Consider the following 18,720-nt stretch of genomic DNA (forward strand, 5'->3'; position numbering starts at 1 on the left):
TGTGTTGAAGACATCATAGAAAGTGATATGCTTGTCAACCTGATTTTTACTCAAGGTTTTTCTATACAACTTCTTTTTTTTATTGTTTTTCCCCTCCAAACACACGTCTTAAAAAACAAGTACTCTCTCTTACCCAGAGATGCCTTTCCATTTGAGCAGTATCTCTCAATTGCTGCTTCAACATTATGGCTACTTTTGAGAAGTTCATATAGCGCCTATAAAATAGAAGTCATCTTTACAAAGAGTTAATGTTTGCAAATATCCAATCTAAACTTCTGAAACTAGCCTTTCAGTGAGCATATCTAATGTAAAAAAAAAAAAAGAAAAAGAGGATTTATCTTTATACAAGATGAAAATTTTACAATAACAACCAAAAGCAAAACCATCCAAAAGTTGAGGCAAGGTTTAATTAAGCAAATGTAAAACATTATATGCAATTATTAGACAAGCTGGATTTGTCAACAGCATGGCAATCAGTGAACCTGCTTTAGCAGGTGGCTTGGACTAGATGATCTCCAGAGGTCCCTTCCAACCCCAACCCTTCTGTGATTACAGATCACAACACTGCCAACATTCAAATGCTCATAATTTTAAACATGTGCTTAACATTACAAATAAGATCCTGACTCCAATAATATCTAATATTGAATATTGCTGCCTTTATAACACAAGGCACAGAAAGAGAACAAATATTCATTAAAAAGCTATGTGTCGCAAATGAAAGAGAATCTAAAACATACTTGTTCATTGTCCCGTGTATGTAGTCCTTCAGGAATTCTGCCAATCATGTTCTCACTTCCTGTTCTTAAGGAGGTTTCAAAAAGGTATTCTTTAACTTTACTTTCTGAGATCACATCAGGTTTCCAAAGTAAATTATCTTCATTTTCATAGGCTGTTAAAACAGAAATCCATCAATGCCAGATATGACATTTTTAAGGCTATAACATAAAAGGTTATTTCACAAAGACAAAGAATAGGAATACACAAGTAATCAAATCAAGCACCATTGTGCCACTTATAAATTGCAGCTCACTTTTTCTCCCAAAAGCCTCAGTTAAGAGACAGATTACACAGTGCGGTATGACAAAGAGATTCAGGTTCCATGAGGATAAGGGACTGAACTCTTGAGACAGTCTTTACAGAGGAACAGCTTGTTGACAGCTAGATGATTCAAGTCAAATTATGCATATAAACAAACTAGCAAAACCACTCAGTCTTATTCAGCTGTTTTCAGCAAATAAGCTATAGTTTACATTAAGAGTGCAGGATATTCCTTTAATATTTCGAATATTACATATATAAAAAGAAGAGGCAGCAGCTAACTGGTCATTTTTGCCTAAAATGTGCCAAAACTTACTTAACAGAATGGAAATCTAGGTCTCAATGTGGTAATTTCTTTTTCCATTCACTAACAACTGAATGCTGTTAAGAACTTGTATGTTCCATATTTTACAAGCAATCAGGATGTACAGTCTTCCTACATAGTATACTGAAATCACCTATGTTCCTCTTAAGTAGCTTATTCGAATGATAATGGAACAACAACAAGAGTTGGCCTGAACCTTTGTCTGTGCATACATTTAAATTCTAGATTAAAATGTAAATCCTTTACTCTGATCAACAGATGTGATTAACATTACCCATAATGCTTCATGTACTCTCTTGGCAATACAGAATTAGAGTTATTAAACTCAAATACACACAATCATTATGGCAGTTACAGTAGAAGACTCAAATCTCTCATAAAACTGCAGGAAAGAAGATTAAGCTAAGGTGAGGAATAAAATTACATCTCCTTTGAAGGTTCTGTTATGACTTAAGAACAAAGAAAGCTTTCAAACAGATGTGTTACAAGTGTAAGGTTTATAGAAGAGCAGAACTGTCTTCTAGCACAATTCCAATAGCTGGGACTACATAGAAGAAATGTAAACCCATTTGCCATCACAAGCTCTTCGGAGACTACAGAAGAGGATTTCACAGAATCCTCCACCCGTACAGCCAGATCCAACCTCTCCAAGCACTGCTGACACAGCTTCAACCTACATTATCAACCAAGACAATACAGTGCTTCTTGCTAGAGTCCATGCCTGATATTCTCAAGAGGAGCTCCTCAGTCTCTCCCATCTGGGAGCTACCTCTTTGCTCTTGGCCATGCCAGCGGACATTACTCTCACTGGTTCTTTCTAGCACCAGCTCAATCCAGAGAAAGTTGTCAGATTAACACCTTCCTGATCATCCTCTGGTTATTGGCCCTTCTCTAGTTCTCAGCCAAGGAGAAGTCAAGATACGTAAATAGTGAAAAGACTATCCAGATAAACTTGGTTCTTACTCTTTCATTTCTTACAACCAGTAAGCATCATGCTTATCAGGCATATCAGGGATAAGAGGGTCATTAGGGGCAGTCAACATGGCTTCACCAAGGGGAAGTCGTGCTTGACCAACCTCATTGACTTTTATGAGGACATAACAAAATGGATGGATGATGGCAGAGGGATGGATGTGGTCTACCTTGACTTGAGTAAGGCATTTGACACAGTCTCCCATAGCATCCGTAGAGCTAAACTGAGGGAGTGTGGTCTGGATGATTGGGTAGTGAGGTGGACTGCAAACTGGCTGAAGGGAAGAAGCCAGAGAGTCATGGTCAATGGGGCAGAGTCTAGTTGGAGGCCTGTATCTAGTGGAGTGCCTCAAGGGTCAGTACTGGGACCAGTACTATTCAACATATTCATCAATGATTTGGATGAGGGAACAGTGTACTATCAGCAAGTTTGCTGATGACACCAAGCTGGGAGGAGTGGCTGACACGCCAGAAGGCTGTGCTGCCATCCAGCGAGACCTGGATAGGCTGGAGAGCTGGGCAGGGAAAAATTTAATGAACTATAACAAGGGAAAGCGTAGAGTCTTGCATCTGGGTAGGAACAACCTCAGGTTCCAGTATAAGTTGGGGAATGACCTATTAGAGAGCAGTGTAGGGGAAAGGGACCTGGGGTCCTGGTGGACAGCAGGATGACCATGAGCCAGCACTGTGCCCTTGTGGCCAGGAAGGCCAATGGCACCCTGGGGTGTATTTAGAAGGGGGGTGGTTAGTAGGTTAGCAGGTCGAGAGAGGTTCTCCTTCCCCTCTACTCTGCCCTGGTGAGACCACATTTGGAATATTGTGTCCATTTCTGGGCCCCTCAGTTCAAGAAGGACAGGGAACTGCTGGAGAGAGTCCAGCACAGGGCAACAAAGATGATTAAGGGAGTGGGGCATCTCCCTTATGAGGAAAGGCTGAGGGAGCTGGGGCTCTTTAGTTTGGAGAAGAGGAGACTGAGGGATGACCTCATTAATGTTTACAAATATATAAAGGGTGTCACGAGGATGGAGCAAGGCTCTTCTCGGTGATAACCAATGATAGGACAAGGGGTAATGGGTTCAAACTGGAACACAAGAGGTTCCACTTAAATTTGAGAAGAAACTTCTTCTCAGTGAGGGTGACAGAACACTGGAATAGGCTGTCCAGGGAGGTTGTGGAGTCTCCTACTCTGGAGACATTCAAAATCCGCCTGGATGCCTTCCTGTGTAACCTCATCTAGGTGTTCCTGCTCCAGCAGGGGGACTGGACTAGATGATCTTTTGAGATCCCTTCCAATCCCTAACATTCTGTGATTCTGTGAATCTTAGAAAACAGAAAACTTACCTAGGTCTCTTAAGCAACACAAGAAACATTCACTTGCTAATATTTCAGGTTCCATCCATACTAAACATTCTTGTTCTCTGTTGCAAAGGATCATTCTTTAAAAAGCAGTTGGTAACAGTGAAAAGACTCTAAATATATCAGTAGAATAATATTCCCATGAAATGTTACAGTTCAAACATTAGTAACTTAAAGAAAAAGCATAAAGCATTCAAGACCTGCCTTGACACCTTCCTGTGCAACCTCATCTATGTGCTCCTGCTCCGGCAGGGGGATTGGACTAGATGATCTTTCAAGGTCCCTTCCAATCCCTAACAGTCTGTGATTCTGTGAAATTACTTTCAATATTTGCTTTTTGAAATCCACAGCTATATGTGCTATACTTTTCTCATAGTGAAGGTTTCTAAAGATACCAAATAAAACTCTAATAAGTTATATTTTCTACTCTAGCACAATTGCAGCTTTTAACCTAAATTTACACAGAAATAACATCATACTTAAAACACTGGGGGTGGGGTTTAAAAGACAAGGTGTGTCAAGACCTACACATACTCATGCTACAAAACTTTAAAATATTTTATTGCTTTGTTTTTCATATGCATTTTATAATCCACACTGTTGTGCTTTCCAAAAAACCCAAGTAAATACCGTTTTGAATATCTTCAATGTAAACTCTTACATGCTCATAGCTCAGTTATGGTACTCTGATGAAAATATTTCCTTCTTGAACCACAGTTTGTTGCCTCCTAATTTTACTAGATACTTCAGAATTAACACTGTAACCCAACCTCCTATGCGTTCTTGAAAATCTCCTCTCAAAGTTGTAGAATCACACTTCTGAGATATAATTATGCTGTTGTGTTACTTCAGTTGACTAGGTTTTGTTTCTTTGGGTTTTAAGGCCTCTGAGACTTTAACTAAGCCATTAAATTAATCTTATAAATTTAAATAACATTTTCCCATTAACCGCTATATATAAACAAAAGATAAAAAGTAAAACAGTCAGATGAACTTACCCTTTTCATTATCAATGTATCTGCCAAGGTAAGGTGGAATTTCAGCTTGATACTGTGAACCAATCATTATCTCCTGAAGATGTAACAAAAATCACAAGAGAAAGGTATTAATATTTTGTACATGGAAGCATTACAAATTCCATTAACATGGCATTTCACAGAGAATTCCAGAATAAAGGTACTATTTTAGATATGTACTGTAAATCTGAATGTATTTTTCTTAATAGTAAAGTTTTTCTTAACTTTTTTTTAAGATAGTTATTACCTTTCTCAAATCTTCAGATGAATTACCATTGTCTGCCTCTACATCTTCACCATCTGATTCCTTATCTCCATCACACATAGCGTTTGCTTCAGACACAAAGAAGTTAGGTTTTAACTACAAAGAATTTTCAGTTCAAACACAAAACTACAAGATATTCTTTACTTTTGGAAGGAGCCCCTGCTTTTATTCTGGGTGACACTCAGCGTGAGTATATTGATTTACATTTCTATCAAACTAGCATGAAGTCAGAAATCACTGGTACTTGTATACTGCAGAACTGAAACATTTATCACTGCAACTGAGAAAATTTACTATATTTCTAACAGTCAAAAGGAACTCGGGTCATTTTTCTTCAGTAAAGGCTTATACCTTATAGAAAAGGTATGAGAAAAAAAAAAAAAAAACAACAGAAAACTTCCAGGGCTATGACTTAGCCTCAGGTTAATCACAAAGAAAATCAACTTGAAGGCAAGCCTTTATTACCTACTAAAGCCTTTCATCAGAAGTTTTAATGGACATTTAAAACATTCCTTTAAACCAGGCTGCCTCAAAATGAAGATATAGTAGATATACACAGAATAAGCAAAAGACAGCAAAAGACTGCTTATTCCTCTTTTTTTTCTTAGGAAGAAAACCAGCAGAGTACTCAAAATAATTCAAACACAGTACTCCACAAAATAACTCATTTTAGAATCTGTAATGCTGCGATACTGGGTTCTGAAGTAATTCGATTTTTTATTTTATCCCTGGCAGAATGGAAACCATAGGTCTGATAAGATTAAAGCTATTTCGTATTCTCAGTTCTCAGTAAAACATGCTCGTAAATAGGGTTCCAATTTTAGCTTCATCACAACTAAACAGAATCGTGAACATCAGAGACAATATTCAAGACTGTATGGACTGAGGCTCCTCTTCTGTAGTCATTACTACAATCACCAGTCTCTCTCTTTCTGCTGTTAGAAGTAGCAGGCAAGAAGCTAACATGAAACAACAGGCCTGGATAATAATATGCAATTATTTTTTCCAATTAATCCAAATTTAATAAAATAGCCTATGTTAGACATGTTTATCTTAAAATTGAACGTTATCTTAAATAAATGGACAGGGATCAGAAAAAAAAAAAAAAATTAAACTATCAACAGCACAGAAAACTGACATTTCCCTCCTCAAAATGATGGATACTCAATTTTTAAGTGACCGATCAAAAGTTCTAATAGAGAAAAAGCAATATTCTGATAGAAAAGTACATTATAATTTTTAATATTTTCGTATCTCTCTCTCAATACAAATGTCTTACATTACACAATCAGCAGCATGCAAAGGGCTACAACTGCTGATGACCAAGAAAGCACATCCCCTTTATCATCCTCCTTCTCTAGACAGATTAAATCCCCCAGAAACAGTTCAAGATACTTGCCAAATTAAAATTGATAAAAATCCTCCATATTGCCTATTGTAGTTCATTTGTTCACTGGTGTACCAGAATTGGAGCAATGAGGAATATCTTATCCACATTGGATAACTGAACCACCGGTTCTCAGATCTTTCCTATAATAGCACCATGGGCAGTGAAATTTTGGTGGTCATGGGTTCATAGGCCCCATTCCATATAAAACCACTTTGGCTCATGAAGTCCTATAGAAAACTGTTGAATGTATGAAGGGAAATAAACACAAAGAAACCTCCTTCCAGTTCACATCCACAGGCTGAATGAAGAAGTCACTGTCTTAAAAGCAGCAGCAAAAATTTTAATAGAGAAATACTAATTTAAAAGAATGTTTACATATTAATGTCATTCACTAACATATTGAAAATTACAAAGATTATTCCACAACACATTTACTATTCATTATGAAAAGATACTGTATTTGCAGTAAAATTCATGGTACTTGTCCTTTGAGCTCAGTACTAAATATCAGTCTTTCAGATAATCAATTATACCAAAGACAACATTCATGTACAACATCCTGCAAAGCACTGTTTCTCAATTCCTGGTAAAGTCAGCACTACTCTGCAATTTTGATATTTTAAACTAGGAATCTATATATAGTGCTAAGACTTTTTGAGTACTATTATAAAATTAGGTTTCCTACATCTTAATGGCCGAGGAAAGAAGTCAGTAGCCTCATGCGAAGTAACTGATGGTGTCAAGTCATCAGCAGAGGACTGTGTTTCTTCATCATCACCCGACAAGAGGTCTTTAGCTATTTCCTCCTGTATCATTAAAATAAAAAAGCTCAGACTAACTATTAAGTATAAACTGGTGAGCATTTAGATTCAGCAAATTAAGTCCCATTAAAATGAATTATTTTATCGTAAGTAATTTTAGCAGACCATCATCTCGATTAAAAAGCTAGTTTGCTCCTCCTAAATCTCAGAACAAATAAAACCATTCATTTCACAATTGAATACAGGGGTTTATTTCTTCCATGTCTTCTGTTAAAATAAATGCACAAGTATTAATCTCTGCAAGTATCAAATATCAGATCAAATATCCAACTGCTTCCAATAAAAAAAAAAATGCCAGTGGAAATCTTTAGAATTCTGTCATTCTTCACATCACAGATATACTAAAGCTTTAACAGACTGCCACCCCTTAAACTCTGGGAATTAAAAAAAAAAAACCACACACACACACAAAAACCTACCCACCCACAGAAAAAAAAAAAAAAAAAAAAAAACCACAAAAAACCCAAACCAAAACACTAACGAAAAAAACACACCACAACAAAAACCAAACCACCACAACACACAACAGTCAGGTACTTTTTTGTAGACTTTTGCTGAGAAGACTTACAGATATTACTATAATATAGACAGATATAATACAGATAACATTATCTTCCCAAATCACACACACAAAAAAAAAAATGAGGGGGGGGGAGGGATACTTCCTCCACTAGCAGACCTGTTTGAACCCCTCTGTACAGAGTTTAAGGAGGGAAAGAACTGTATTTAGACAACATTTCTGTAGCCTTAGCACAATCATGACTCCTAATAAGAATCAGATGCGTAGAGCCATCATTATGCTCTGCTTTCTGTGGAGTTTATCATTTCATCATACTTACAGAATGTAAAAAAAGAGACACATATTTACTACCTACAGATTTTATAATACAAACTAAGAGCTGCATATGCCTTATAGCCAAAAATCAGATTAGATTTTCAGAATTCAAAGTTAGCCTGCAAAGCACAAAAACTGAAGTTTCATTTTTTTTACCTTCAACAATGCAACATATAGAGTCACTGCATATAAAACAATCTCTCCATCACCCCTTGAAGTTGAGACATTTCCAAATTATATGCATTCAAAATGAACATTCCAAAGCATTCAAGAGTACTTTTTAAAGTTATCCACAAAGGTTTGATACACAACATGTATGTTGGAAGCCAGAATTATTATTTCTGGACATTGCATACATTAAATTAAAATACAGATCTTTTCAGAAAAATCCCACTTCTCTATTTAAAATTCTTTGGATGTGTTTTAGAAGAACCATTAACTTACTCATTTGTAGTAATATAGGTCACTAAAGTTGCTATGCATGTGTAAGCGTGATAATTATAATTAGATTCAGATCCTCAATATCCTTGGAAAAATAATTCAGAGTAGAATCACAAAATCATAAAATCATTTAGGTTGGAAAAGACCTTTGATATCAACGAGCCCAACTGTAAACCTAACACTGCCAAGTCCACCACAAGTACATTAACTCTTAACTGTATATTCAAATTGACGAAGATATGTATTTTGTAACATCAAGAGATAGTGAAATGTAATTTAAGGTCACCTGGATTTCTGCTTTCAAACCATAATACAGGGGAAAATAGTTCTGACTTACTTTATCTAGAGTCATATCTGGAAGTTCATCTGCAAGTTCACTTGGAGAGCTATCTGCACTGGAACTGGCCATAACTGGAATCGCAGGGTCATAGCCATAGAATGCCAGTAAATCTTCCAATGGCATGTTTCCTTCCTAATACAAGATTTACAAACATTTCAACATATTGCCAAATACTTGTAAACAGTTCAGACCTAAAAGGATAAGACATATTTTGAAAGGCAAAAGTGAAAAACAAACAAAAAAAACTTAACTGAAAGCAGCAATCTTGATTAAATATCTAAAATATTTTCAAGCACAGGACTGAAATAATTCATAACCACGTCTCTTGGCATATAATGAAGTCCCATCAAGGTACTGAAGAAAAACATTTACTGGATGAAACTAAAGAGTAATCATTAAAAATTTGCTCCCTATCTGATTCATACTGTAGAAAACGATATGCCTATATTTCTTCAAGACAGAAGATATATTAGAAACACTAACAATCCCCCTACAAGAAACAAACACAGAAAAACTTGGAAGACTTTAGTCCCATGTAGTTACAGCTGCAAGTGTGCAAAATATCACAAAAGTAAACCAATATAGCAACTTTTTATCCTTTCTTCCTATCTTCCACACAATATATTTTATGACTACAGGGAGTCTCGATTGGTGCGATATTGTTGCTGGTGCACTGTCACAATAGCATTTGGCACCTGCTGTTCTTTAACTTGCAGCATCTCCACCACAGATGAATCCTCTGAGAGCAGGCAAGCTAGACAGCTGTTTAATGTTCTCCATACTCAAGGCCAAAAGCCCACCAGTACCCTTTCAGGTCCTTGAAGTACCCTCTCCTGAGGTAGTCTATGCCAAGAATATATGGAGCCTCCAGACCTCTCGCAATAGGATGCTTTTGCCACTCATTCCCAGTTAGGCTTACCTGAGCCTCCAACACAGTTCTTGGGATCCTCCTGTCACTATAGAAATATGGATGGATTCTGCCCCTTTGTAATCTCATGGTATTAGAGTACACGGTGTACCAGTGTCCACCACAGCTTTATACTCCTGTGTGGCTGATGTGCCATGCCATCAAACCCACACAGTCAAATAAGCTTGGTTGCCCCTTTCCTCCATCTGGACAAAGTAGTGCCCTTCTTCCTGGTCAGAGTCTTCATTATTTTTGTAACTGCAAACCACAAGTTCCTTCATCAGGGTCAAAAGTACTATCAGCCCTTCTACTCTGCCCAACAGACACTGGAGCAGTAATTCTCCTGGATGGATGCTTTTTGGCTGTTGTCTTTTTCTTGCGGTTCCTGTACCCAAGCTTCAAGTCTCCAGGTATGTTCACTATCTCACTTCATGTCCTCCCCCGGTCACACTTTGGGAATTACAAGTTCTTCCTTGAAGGGATACCCGTCCTTCACACTTGACAAGAGTCACTGCCAAAGACTGAAAACTCCTGCCCTTTTCCGATCCCTTTGTCAATGGTCTTATCCCTAGCAAGGGATCCCAGCTGCTGGGCTTCCTTACCCTCTAATTCCTGACTATTGGCCCCAATATCCCAGCATCAGAGTAACCAGCTGAGCATTTGCTCACCTGGTTGATGGCTGAAATCTTTCCGCATATCTTGCGGCTCATTTCAGGATAGGGATCTGGTGGTTTCTGTCTCATTTATGATATCAGTCCCTCTTCCTGTTCTTGTGACTACTCTGCTGCAGAACAGGCTGCCTCTTCTGATTTTCTCTCCTGCTCCCTCTTAGGAGAAGCTTCTTCATCCCTTACTAAATGAGTTCACTTCCATTTCCAGTTTTTCTTTTTAGTTAAAGGTGACTGATACAGTTGAATGCTGGGTCTCTGGTTTAGCCACAGTGTCTGTTAGTATGTTTTCAGACCCAGAGACCCTCTCTTCTCCTTAAGGGTGCTGAATAGTTTTGAGCAGTGTTTGGTAGGTGCAGGCCAGGTCTCAGCACAGTGTGATAAATTGTACCTCTTTGGAATAGCCACGGCATATTTTTTTTTTCTCCAAACATTCTATCACTTCATCAGGATTCCACATTTGTTCAGGAGTGAAGTTCCAGACCACTGGAGATAAGAAGCTTTCTAGATACCTGCCCATATTCTCCCCACATGCCTTGCCACCCATAACCACACTGCTGCAGGGCCTGGGTCATATTTCTAAGCTTAGAAAAGCTTAAAAAAACCAAAACATTTCTAAGAAATACCAGTAGAAGTATTCTGACTACTCAAGATTGTTCAAGATACCAAAGAGTTGTTGTAACAAGTGAGAAAACATCACAGAAAACAGTAATGAAGGTGCCATTCTGTATTTCCTCCACAAAAAAACCTCTCAGAGGAAGAAATATAATTGTTAACTGTCTCCATGCAATGGTACCCAAAGTACAGTAATGGCTTCAGTACAGAGCCCAAATACCAGATTAAGCTCAAGGCCAGTGTTTTAATAATAAATCTCCCAAGCAAAACATCACTAAGCACTACAAAGCACAGCAAACTGTAGAAGCCAAAACCAGCCTTTAAGATTTACAGCAAAAAAAGGAGCAGGGCACAGATCAGATAAACTAATATCAAGAACAGATGAATCAATATAATGACTGGCAACTGTTAACAGATATAAATTCCTTCTAATATGTTCTGGTCAAATTGTTATTATCTCAAACCCTTCGTGCCTTGCATTGGGTGACAAAAAGGACTGTCAAGGCTTAATCCTGGCCCACAACTAAACACCACACAATCACTCGCTCAGTGTCCCCCCCCAAGTGGGATGGGTGGGAGAATCAGAAGGGTAAAAGTGAAAAAGAAAGTTGTGGGTTAAGATAAAAACAGTTTAATAATTAGAAAAAAATATTTTTTTTTTAACTGTAAGTAAGAGAGAAAAAAAAATAAAAAAGAGAGGAAGTAAAACCCAAGAAATACAAGCGATGAAAATGAAAACAATTGCTCACCAACAACCATTGCCCAACCAGTCCTGAAGCAGCAGGGCACTGTGAGGAGCAGAAAAGGCCTTGATGCTGTATAAGCACTGCTCACCAGTAACTAAAAGTGTGTTATCAACACTATTTTCAGCATAAATCCAAAACATAGCCCCACATACTACTATGAAGAAATTTAACTCTATCCCAACCGAAACTGGTAAAGAAGGTAATAGGAGAAAGACAGCTAATGATATAGAAGCCAAAAATCAAGAAAGGCTTGGTTTATAACTTGTTTTTTCCAACAGCTTTTGATCAAATTATTTTACTAAATATCATCATACTTGTATCCTAACATAATTAATAAAACAACAAACTGTCAAGTTTTTTTTTAGTTACCTGATTCAAGTAATCAAATTACAAATATTTTCCAATATTTATATCTTTAAAAGTTATATTACCATTAAAATTTCTTGTTAAACTTGTACACTGATTAAAATACTTGTTTTCTTTAGTCTTAGTCCTGCAAAGACTTTTCACAATAGGTAAATGCAAACTCATGTCCAAGTCTTTCCAGGATTGGGACATAAAGTAAATGAAGTGTTTAAGATGAGTGGTTCTCCATTTTAACCACCAGACTTGGCAAGCTGCTTGGTATTATTGCAAGTTCATAATCAGCAAAAATGTAATTGTAAAGACAGGAACAAAAACAAAACAAAACAAAAAACACACACAAAAACACAACAACACACCCGCAAAAAACCCAACAAACAGCAACAACAAACAGGAGTATAAACACTGTCAACTCTACATTTATAAAATTTGGTTTTACATGGACTACAAAAACACTGTCTCATATTTAATGCTAAAAACTACACTTTCCTGGAACTCTGTTGACCAAAATCTGCAGTTATGCTGAGTGATCTAAATGGGTCACTGAATGATAATGCAAGCAGCATCAGTTTGTGGATGTTCAGCATTCAGCAGGTGTTTAAAATGGGTGATGCACTGCCACAGACAAACAAGAGGTGTAAATAGAAAAACCATGTAATTAGAGAATAAAAAGGAACAGGAAAAGTCAAAGAGCACGCTGATCATTTTGTACACCCACCAAATGCCAAACTGATTAAACCGAGACATAGAACTACAATTTATGTAGCAAATGAATGTGATCCATCATGTCTAAAACAGGACTGTGTTTCCAGATTGGAAAAACAAAATCTGACCAACATAATGAAACACAGCTAGCTGTCACTTAATAGCATGCAAAAATGTATAATTTCAACTTATTTCCATCTTATAAAACTTAGAAGTGATAAGTGATATTGGATGACAGGACTCTAAAACCTGCTTCAGTAATTTATTTTTCCAAAGTGAAAGGTTTATTAAATGAAAAAGAAGAAACTGAACTTATCACTAATATATTTGAGAAAATAAGTTCAGCTTTTTTGTGAGGAAGCACTGCTATATCCTAACCAAATATGGTTTTTTTGTTTTGTTTTGCTTTTTTTAAAACAAACTGCAAAAGCATTTTGCAGGAAACCACATTATACAACACAAACTAAAGAACAGGCTGAGTGTTATTTTCACTAAAAAAGGTACAAGATATATGGACATTTAGAAGAGAGCAAGTCACTCTTACCTTTTCTAAATCTTCAATTTCAGAGCTGAAATTTTTGCTTTCTTCCATCATTTCCTCCTCTTCTTCAAGAGTTCCCTCATCATCATAATCATGCACCAGCATTTCAGCAGAAGGGTCAAAGTCATGATCCTCAGACGATAAAGAGCCAACTATCAAAAAACCCTAATTTGAGTCTTTTTTTTCTCTCTCTACCAACATATGAAATTACATCACAGAAAAAAAAAAAAAAAGTTGCATGAATTTTCACATACAGGATCAGAACTCTCAATGGAATAACTGGAACAAATTCCTAACTACCTAACAAACTGAGCTATTTCAGCTGGTCTTCCCTTTTCATACTTGTAAGTAACAGGTGCAGTTTTCCGTCTTGCAATACAAAGTACTTTGGAGAAGTATCTAAACTACTGAAACAAAGTTTCAGAAAGTACAATCCCAAATTAATACTTTACTGAATAATAAAAAAAAAAAAAAATGTTCAAGACATCACTGAAATTATCAAGGTATAAAGTCCACATCACAATACTTCAGATGCAGCAAGACACTGATTCTATTTATATGATTTACATGGTAACTAACAGTATTCACTAGTAACCTGCTAACTTTGGTTGTGAATCAGCTTCCTACTAACAGCAAAATAAGCAGCAAAACTTGCTTCAGATTAGTTTAGCCTCACAGATCTTTTATTAAAACTAATTCTTAGCACTCAATCTAAAATGGAAGAACACAGCAGAGTTTCAAGAAATAGAGGAAAATATACCAGAAATAACAAAATGCTTCTAATGAATCACATTAATTAAAAAGTCATTGTGACAGCTCTGTGGTCTAACACACTTTTTCATTACTCAAAAGGATACTCATAAATCATCAAAAAGTACTGTTAGAAAGGTCATCATTATATTCAACAAGTTTGAAAGATGCAAGCATTCTGCACTACAAAGTCAGTGTTTGTCACAGTTTAACCTGAGCTAGCAATTCAAACCATGATAGCTGCTTGCTCAATCCCCATCCCTCCACCCCAAAATAGGGGATAATTGAAAGGGAAGGGAGAAACTCATAGATTGAGATAAACACAATTTAATAAAATAACAAAATAATACTAATATACTACTAATATACATATATATAAAATAGAAAATAGAATATAAAAGATACTCAATGCAATTCCTCATTAACTCCGTCCACACCGAGCAGCCAGTCCCAGAAAGAGACCACTCTGGTCCCAAACAGCCAATCCCAGGGGAAGAGAGAAAAAGGCAGAAAGGCCCAGAGGCCTCTGCAAAATGGCAGAATGGCAAAAGGCCAAACTAAAGGAAACTCCTGAATGGAAATCAACCAAAATGGAGCAGAACCAGAACAGGTCTCTGCCTCCCCAACCAGAAAAACCCAACTCTCCTTAAATATGATGCTAATGACATGCAATATTCTTATTGATCATTCTGGATATCAGCCAAGGTCTGCCCCATCTATGCCCCCCTTCCTAGCTGCCTCACACCTGTGAAAGCTCAGGAAGACCTTGGCTCCCAGACAACAACTAAAATAACTGCAAGCTCTTACATTCTCTTTGTTCCAACTCAAAGACACTGGAAAGTTACTTGAAGAAAAACATTAGCTCTGTCCTGGGGTGTTATCTTCTTGTTCTCAAACTAAATCAAAACAACAACCGTGCTAGCTGTGAAAAGGAAGTCTCTAACTGCATGAGGAAAATTAACTCGCTTTCAGTCAAACCAGCACAGTCTTCTACAATGAAAATTATTGAAGAACAAAACATCTTTGCATATCAATGTTCACTTTCTTAAGGCTTTCAGGATGAAGAAAAGAAACAGATTAGGATATTTCTCTTTCACTTTTGGTTTCCCCTTCTAGGTCTTACACACTAGTGCCCTGTTGCTGCTTGTAAGCCAAGAATTGCAAAGATTTAATAAAAGTTATTTCCACATAAGAACTTCTTTGTAGGTTTTGAAGGAAACAGCTACAAATTTTCTATTCTACTCACAGACTTTAGATAGATATAAGTCCCACTTCTTTAGTAGCTCTAAACACTTAATATCTCATTTAAAATATTTAAAACCATTTTCAAATAATATAAGCTCAATATATTTAATAAAAGTAATTAAAAAAAAGATTAAAAACAGCCAATGCTGAAAGCAGTTACACAGAAGCAAATGCACTCCCCAAATACTTCTTGACGAGTAGCCCTGCTGATGTTAAATATGCTTATTTGTGTAAAGTACACCAAAGAACCTTAACAGCAGTTAAAGCCTTAACAATTACATATAACTATGATTTTAAACTTTTTCTGATATTATCAAAAAGTCAAAAATTTACACAAGCCTGCAGTTATCAGAAACAAGAGAAGTGGTCTCTCTCCATGCTACATGGCTTTACTGAGATGCCGACTTAAAAGTGCTACAAAACTTCGTTTGCATTTTGGGTTCCAAGCAGCCAATTACTAACTGCGACCAGAGTTAAGGGAAGAACTCCACAGTGCATATCTCCTTCTCTTAAAAATCAGGCAGGCAGTTAGTTACGCGAACATGAAGCGTTAGGAAAGCTACTAGGCAACACGAGGTAACTTTGGGAAGGAGCAGGAAGGAGAGAGCGACGTGTAGGCAGTAGGCTAGGTGCCGGGACAGGAGGTGAGCAGGACGAACCTGGGCTCGAACTCCCAACGGAAGCCTGCGGGGAGAGAGTGAAACGCGGGTTCACTCCAGTCACACAGCAAGTAGGGGGTCTCCATTTCACGTCCCATCTCCTGCACCTCCAGAGCTGCCCCCTTACTCCGCCATCCTCCCCCCACTTTCCGCCTCTCCGCGCTCCTCACCAGCCTCACCCCCGGCCCCCGCCCTGCTCGCCCCACCATCCCATTCACCCTCTCCCATCCCTCCTTCCCTCACTCGCTCTGCCGTTCTTCTTTTCTCCTCCCTGGAAGAAGCCCCCCCCAGGAGCCGCGCCTGGTCCAGCGCTCCCACTCCCTCCGGCCCCAACAGAACATGACAGGGTTAGGCAGCAGCAGAGGGTGCCGGACAAGCCGCCTCTTCCCCGCTCCCAGCGCAGGGCTCGTTCCTCCTCCCTCCCGCCGGGCGTTTCTCTATCGCCCGGGGCACGGTTGCGGCGGCCGCGCCCCACTCCGCGCCCGGCCGCAGCTTGTCGGCCGCAGCTTGTCGGCCGCAGCTTGTCGGCCGCAGCTTGTCGGCCGCAGCTTGTCGGCCGCAGCTTGTCGGCCGCAGCTTGTCGGCCGCAGCTTGTCGGCCGCAGCTTGTCGGCCGCCGGCGGACCGCAAAGCCGGCACCCGCCGTGCAGCCTAGCCGCGCAGGCTCCCACTGCCCCGGTGCTGCCGGCCGCCCCACGCCACCTCAGAAGCGCCTTACGGTGATGGTGAGGCCCCGCGAGGAACCGGCCGAACCCCAACGCCCCAGCCCGCCTTCCCCGCTCACCTCCGCCATATTGGGATGATCGGGCTGAGCAACAGCGCTGCGCCGAGTGCCCGGATGGGGCCGCTAAGCCAATGGCAGCCGGCGAGCTCCGGCCAGAGAGGGAGGAGCCGACAGGACCGGGCCGGGCCGGAGGAGGTAGTATCGGGACTCCGCCTCCAGCGGCGCCGCGGTTTCCCGCCTGGTCCTGCCCCATCCGGAGAGGGCGCTTGGCGCTCGCCGCAAAGCCTAGGCCTGAGGGCCGCGGCCCCGGCCGTTCGGGGAAGCCTCGATCAGCAGAGATTGCCTGTCCTTGGGCGAGGAGAACGGGAGTCGCTGGGGCCCTCACCGTGCTGCCCCAGGGGCCCTAAGGCTGGTTGGAGCCCAGATAACTCGGACACTCCCTGTCTTCGGTGCTATGCCACGCCCTGCCCGTCTGAATCAGCTTGACTGTGACTGCCGAGACTTGCAGTCCTGTTCCGGGGCTGGGAATACTGTGCGGAAATGTTAGCCCACGACCGAGTGGTACCCGGTTGTGTGACCTGCACTTCACTCCGTATTGAGCCCCTTCCTAGATGCTGATGTGGAGGAGGGCTAGCAGTTATGCTAACACCTTACATCCTAAGTGTCTAAAGCAGGAAACAAAATGTCAAAGCCTTTGTGAGAAATGCAGTTGTGATTCATGCTAAGATGTTTAAAGTTAACAGATATAACCAAATGAGGCTCTGAACCTGGAAAAAGGAAAAGGTGGTTAAGTTCTATGTAAAAAGTTATGAAACTTGTTTATGAAGTTATATTGATAGAGGGAACTAACATTTTAAGAGTTAACCAACCACATAATAAGGGCCTACTAATGAACTAACACTTTAAGCCACATAATGAATGTCTAGTTTAGAGCTGTATGTAACCAATTGTGTTAAGAAAAAAACAGAACCTCATCGAATGCCGAGATAAGAAGTTTTACAGCACCAGCTGTAACCTTGAGGAGACAAGATAGCCAAGATTCACAGCAAAAAGGGGGTGCCAGTCTGATTTAGGTCGACTTGGCAGCTTGGGTTCCAGCCAATTCATCATAATGAGCCAAAGGTAAAAAGTTCACTGTGACGAAGCTGAAGGAGCCTTCATCCAAAGACCCCTCCTCAAAATCACCAAGTGACACTGCGCAGGCGCAACAGGGGAGGGTCAAGGAGGAGACTATGGAAATGGTTATCTGAGACTCATTTTAATAAGAAGTGGGAAAAGGTTATGAATATGTATAGGCGTTCCTGGGGTTATTATGAATATGTAATACCTTACTGTATTTAAGCACACTTCTTATTGTTAAAAGGTGTGTGTGTTGGGTGGAGTGAATCCCTCGTGCACCCAGCGCTGTTTTGCTTATGCTCTAATGAACACATGTTTAAGGAATACAAGGAATTGGATTAAACGTTGTTTATCCATAGAAATAGTGTAAGTTATTTATTTCACCTTCAAACCTTATGTTATTGATTGCCTGCTGAGGGTTAAACAGAGAAAGTTAAATTTACTTTGCAGTGGATATTGTATCTAAAAGTTGAGGCGTTTTATGTATAAAGTAATATCTATTCCATTTTTTTAGTGGTATTTTTTGTCCTCGTACATAGGAAGTGGGAATCTGGCCATTTTTAGTTTGATCCCAGGCTATAAAGATTCATGCTTTTAATTTTGGAATTACATGTTTCTGCTTCTAGCCGAAATACTGTCTGCCATACTTGATATATTGAAATTGATCTGCTGGAGGGGTGGTGTGTGTCACAGTGACACTCAGTTGCAATAGTGTCCCAGACTGTGTCCCATCCTGAGAATTCAGGAGGCTAAAGGCTGTATCCTGAAGTAAACAGTTTATTTGGATGCATCCTAAATTGGGTTTGCAGACAGTGCAGAGATCCCAAGCTAGTTTAGGTACTTAAGTAACAGAGCTCTATACTATTTAATTTATTCT

The 18,720-nt window shown here is 39.3% G+C and overlaps 1 protein-coding gene across 6 annotated transcripts in view; it reads right to left on the reverse strand.

The window, feature by feature from the left end:
- LOC135575258 (mesoderm induction early response protein 3-like) overlaps window positions 1-17,092 on the reverse strand; it is a 39,797-nt gene extending 22,705 nt beyond the window's left edge. The window contains exons 1-10 of one of the 6 annotated variants that reach the window (XM_065044701.1): window positions 16,785-16,930; window positions 16,002-16,026; window positions 13,351-13,499; window positions 11,742-11,780; window positions 8,800-8,934; window positions 7,051-7,171; window positions 4,958-5,043; window positions 4,693-4,765; window positions 741-892; window positions 134-215 (exon numbers count right to left, since the gene is read on the reverse strand). In XM_065044701.1, coding sequence (XP_064900773.1) covers window positions 134-215; window positions 741-892; window positions 4,693-4,765; window positions 4,958-5,043; window positions 7,051-7,171; window positions 8,800-8,934; window positions 11,742-11,780; window positions 13,351-13,499; window positions 16,002-16,026; window positions 16,785-16,793 — 871 coding nt within the window. In that variant the 5' untranslated portion in view covers window positions 16,794-16,930. Of the gene's footprint in view, window positions 1-133; window positions 216-740; window positions 893-4,692; window positions 4,766-4,957; window positions 5,044-7,050; window positions 7,172-8,799; window positions 8,935-11,741; window positions 11,781-13,350; window positions 13,539-16,001; window positions 16,034-16,784 lie in introns of those variants that run through there. The other 5 variants (XM_065044703.1, XM_065044702.1, XM_065044705.1 and 2 more) reach the window with 5 other exon arrangements.
- Between the last annotated feature and the right edge of the window lie 1,628 nt (window positions 17,093-18,720).

This window comes from Columba livia, chromosome W (assembly GCF_036013475.1).
Source record: "Columba livia isolate bColLiv1 breed racing homer chromosome W, bColLiv1.pat.W.v2, whole genome shotgun sequence".
Taxonomy (NCBI): domain Eukaryota; kingdom Metazoa; phylum Chordata; class Aves; order Columbiformes; family Columbidae; genus Columba; species Columba livia.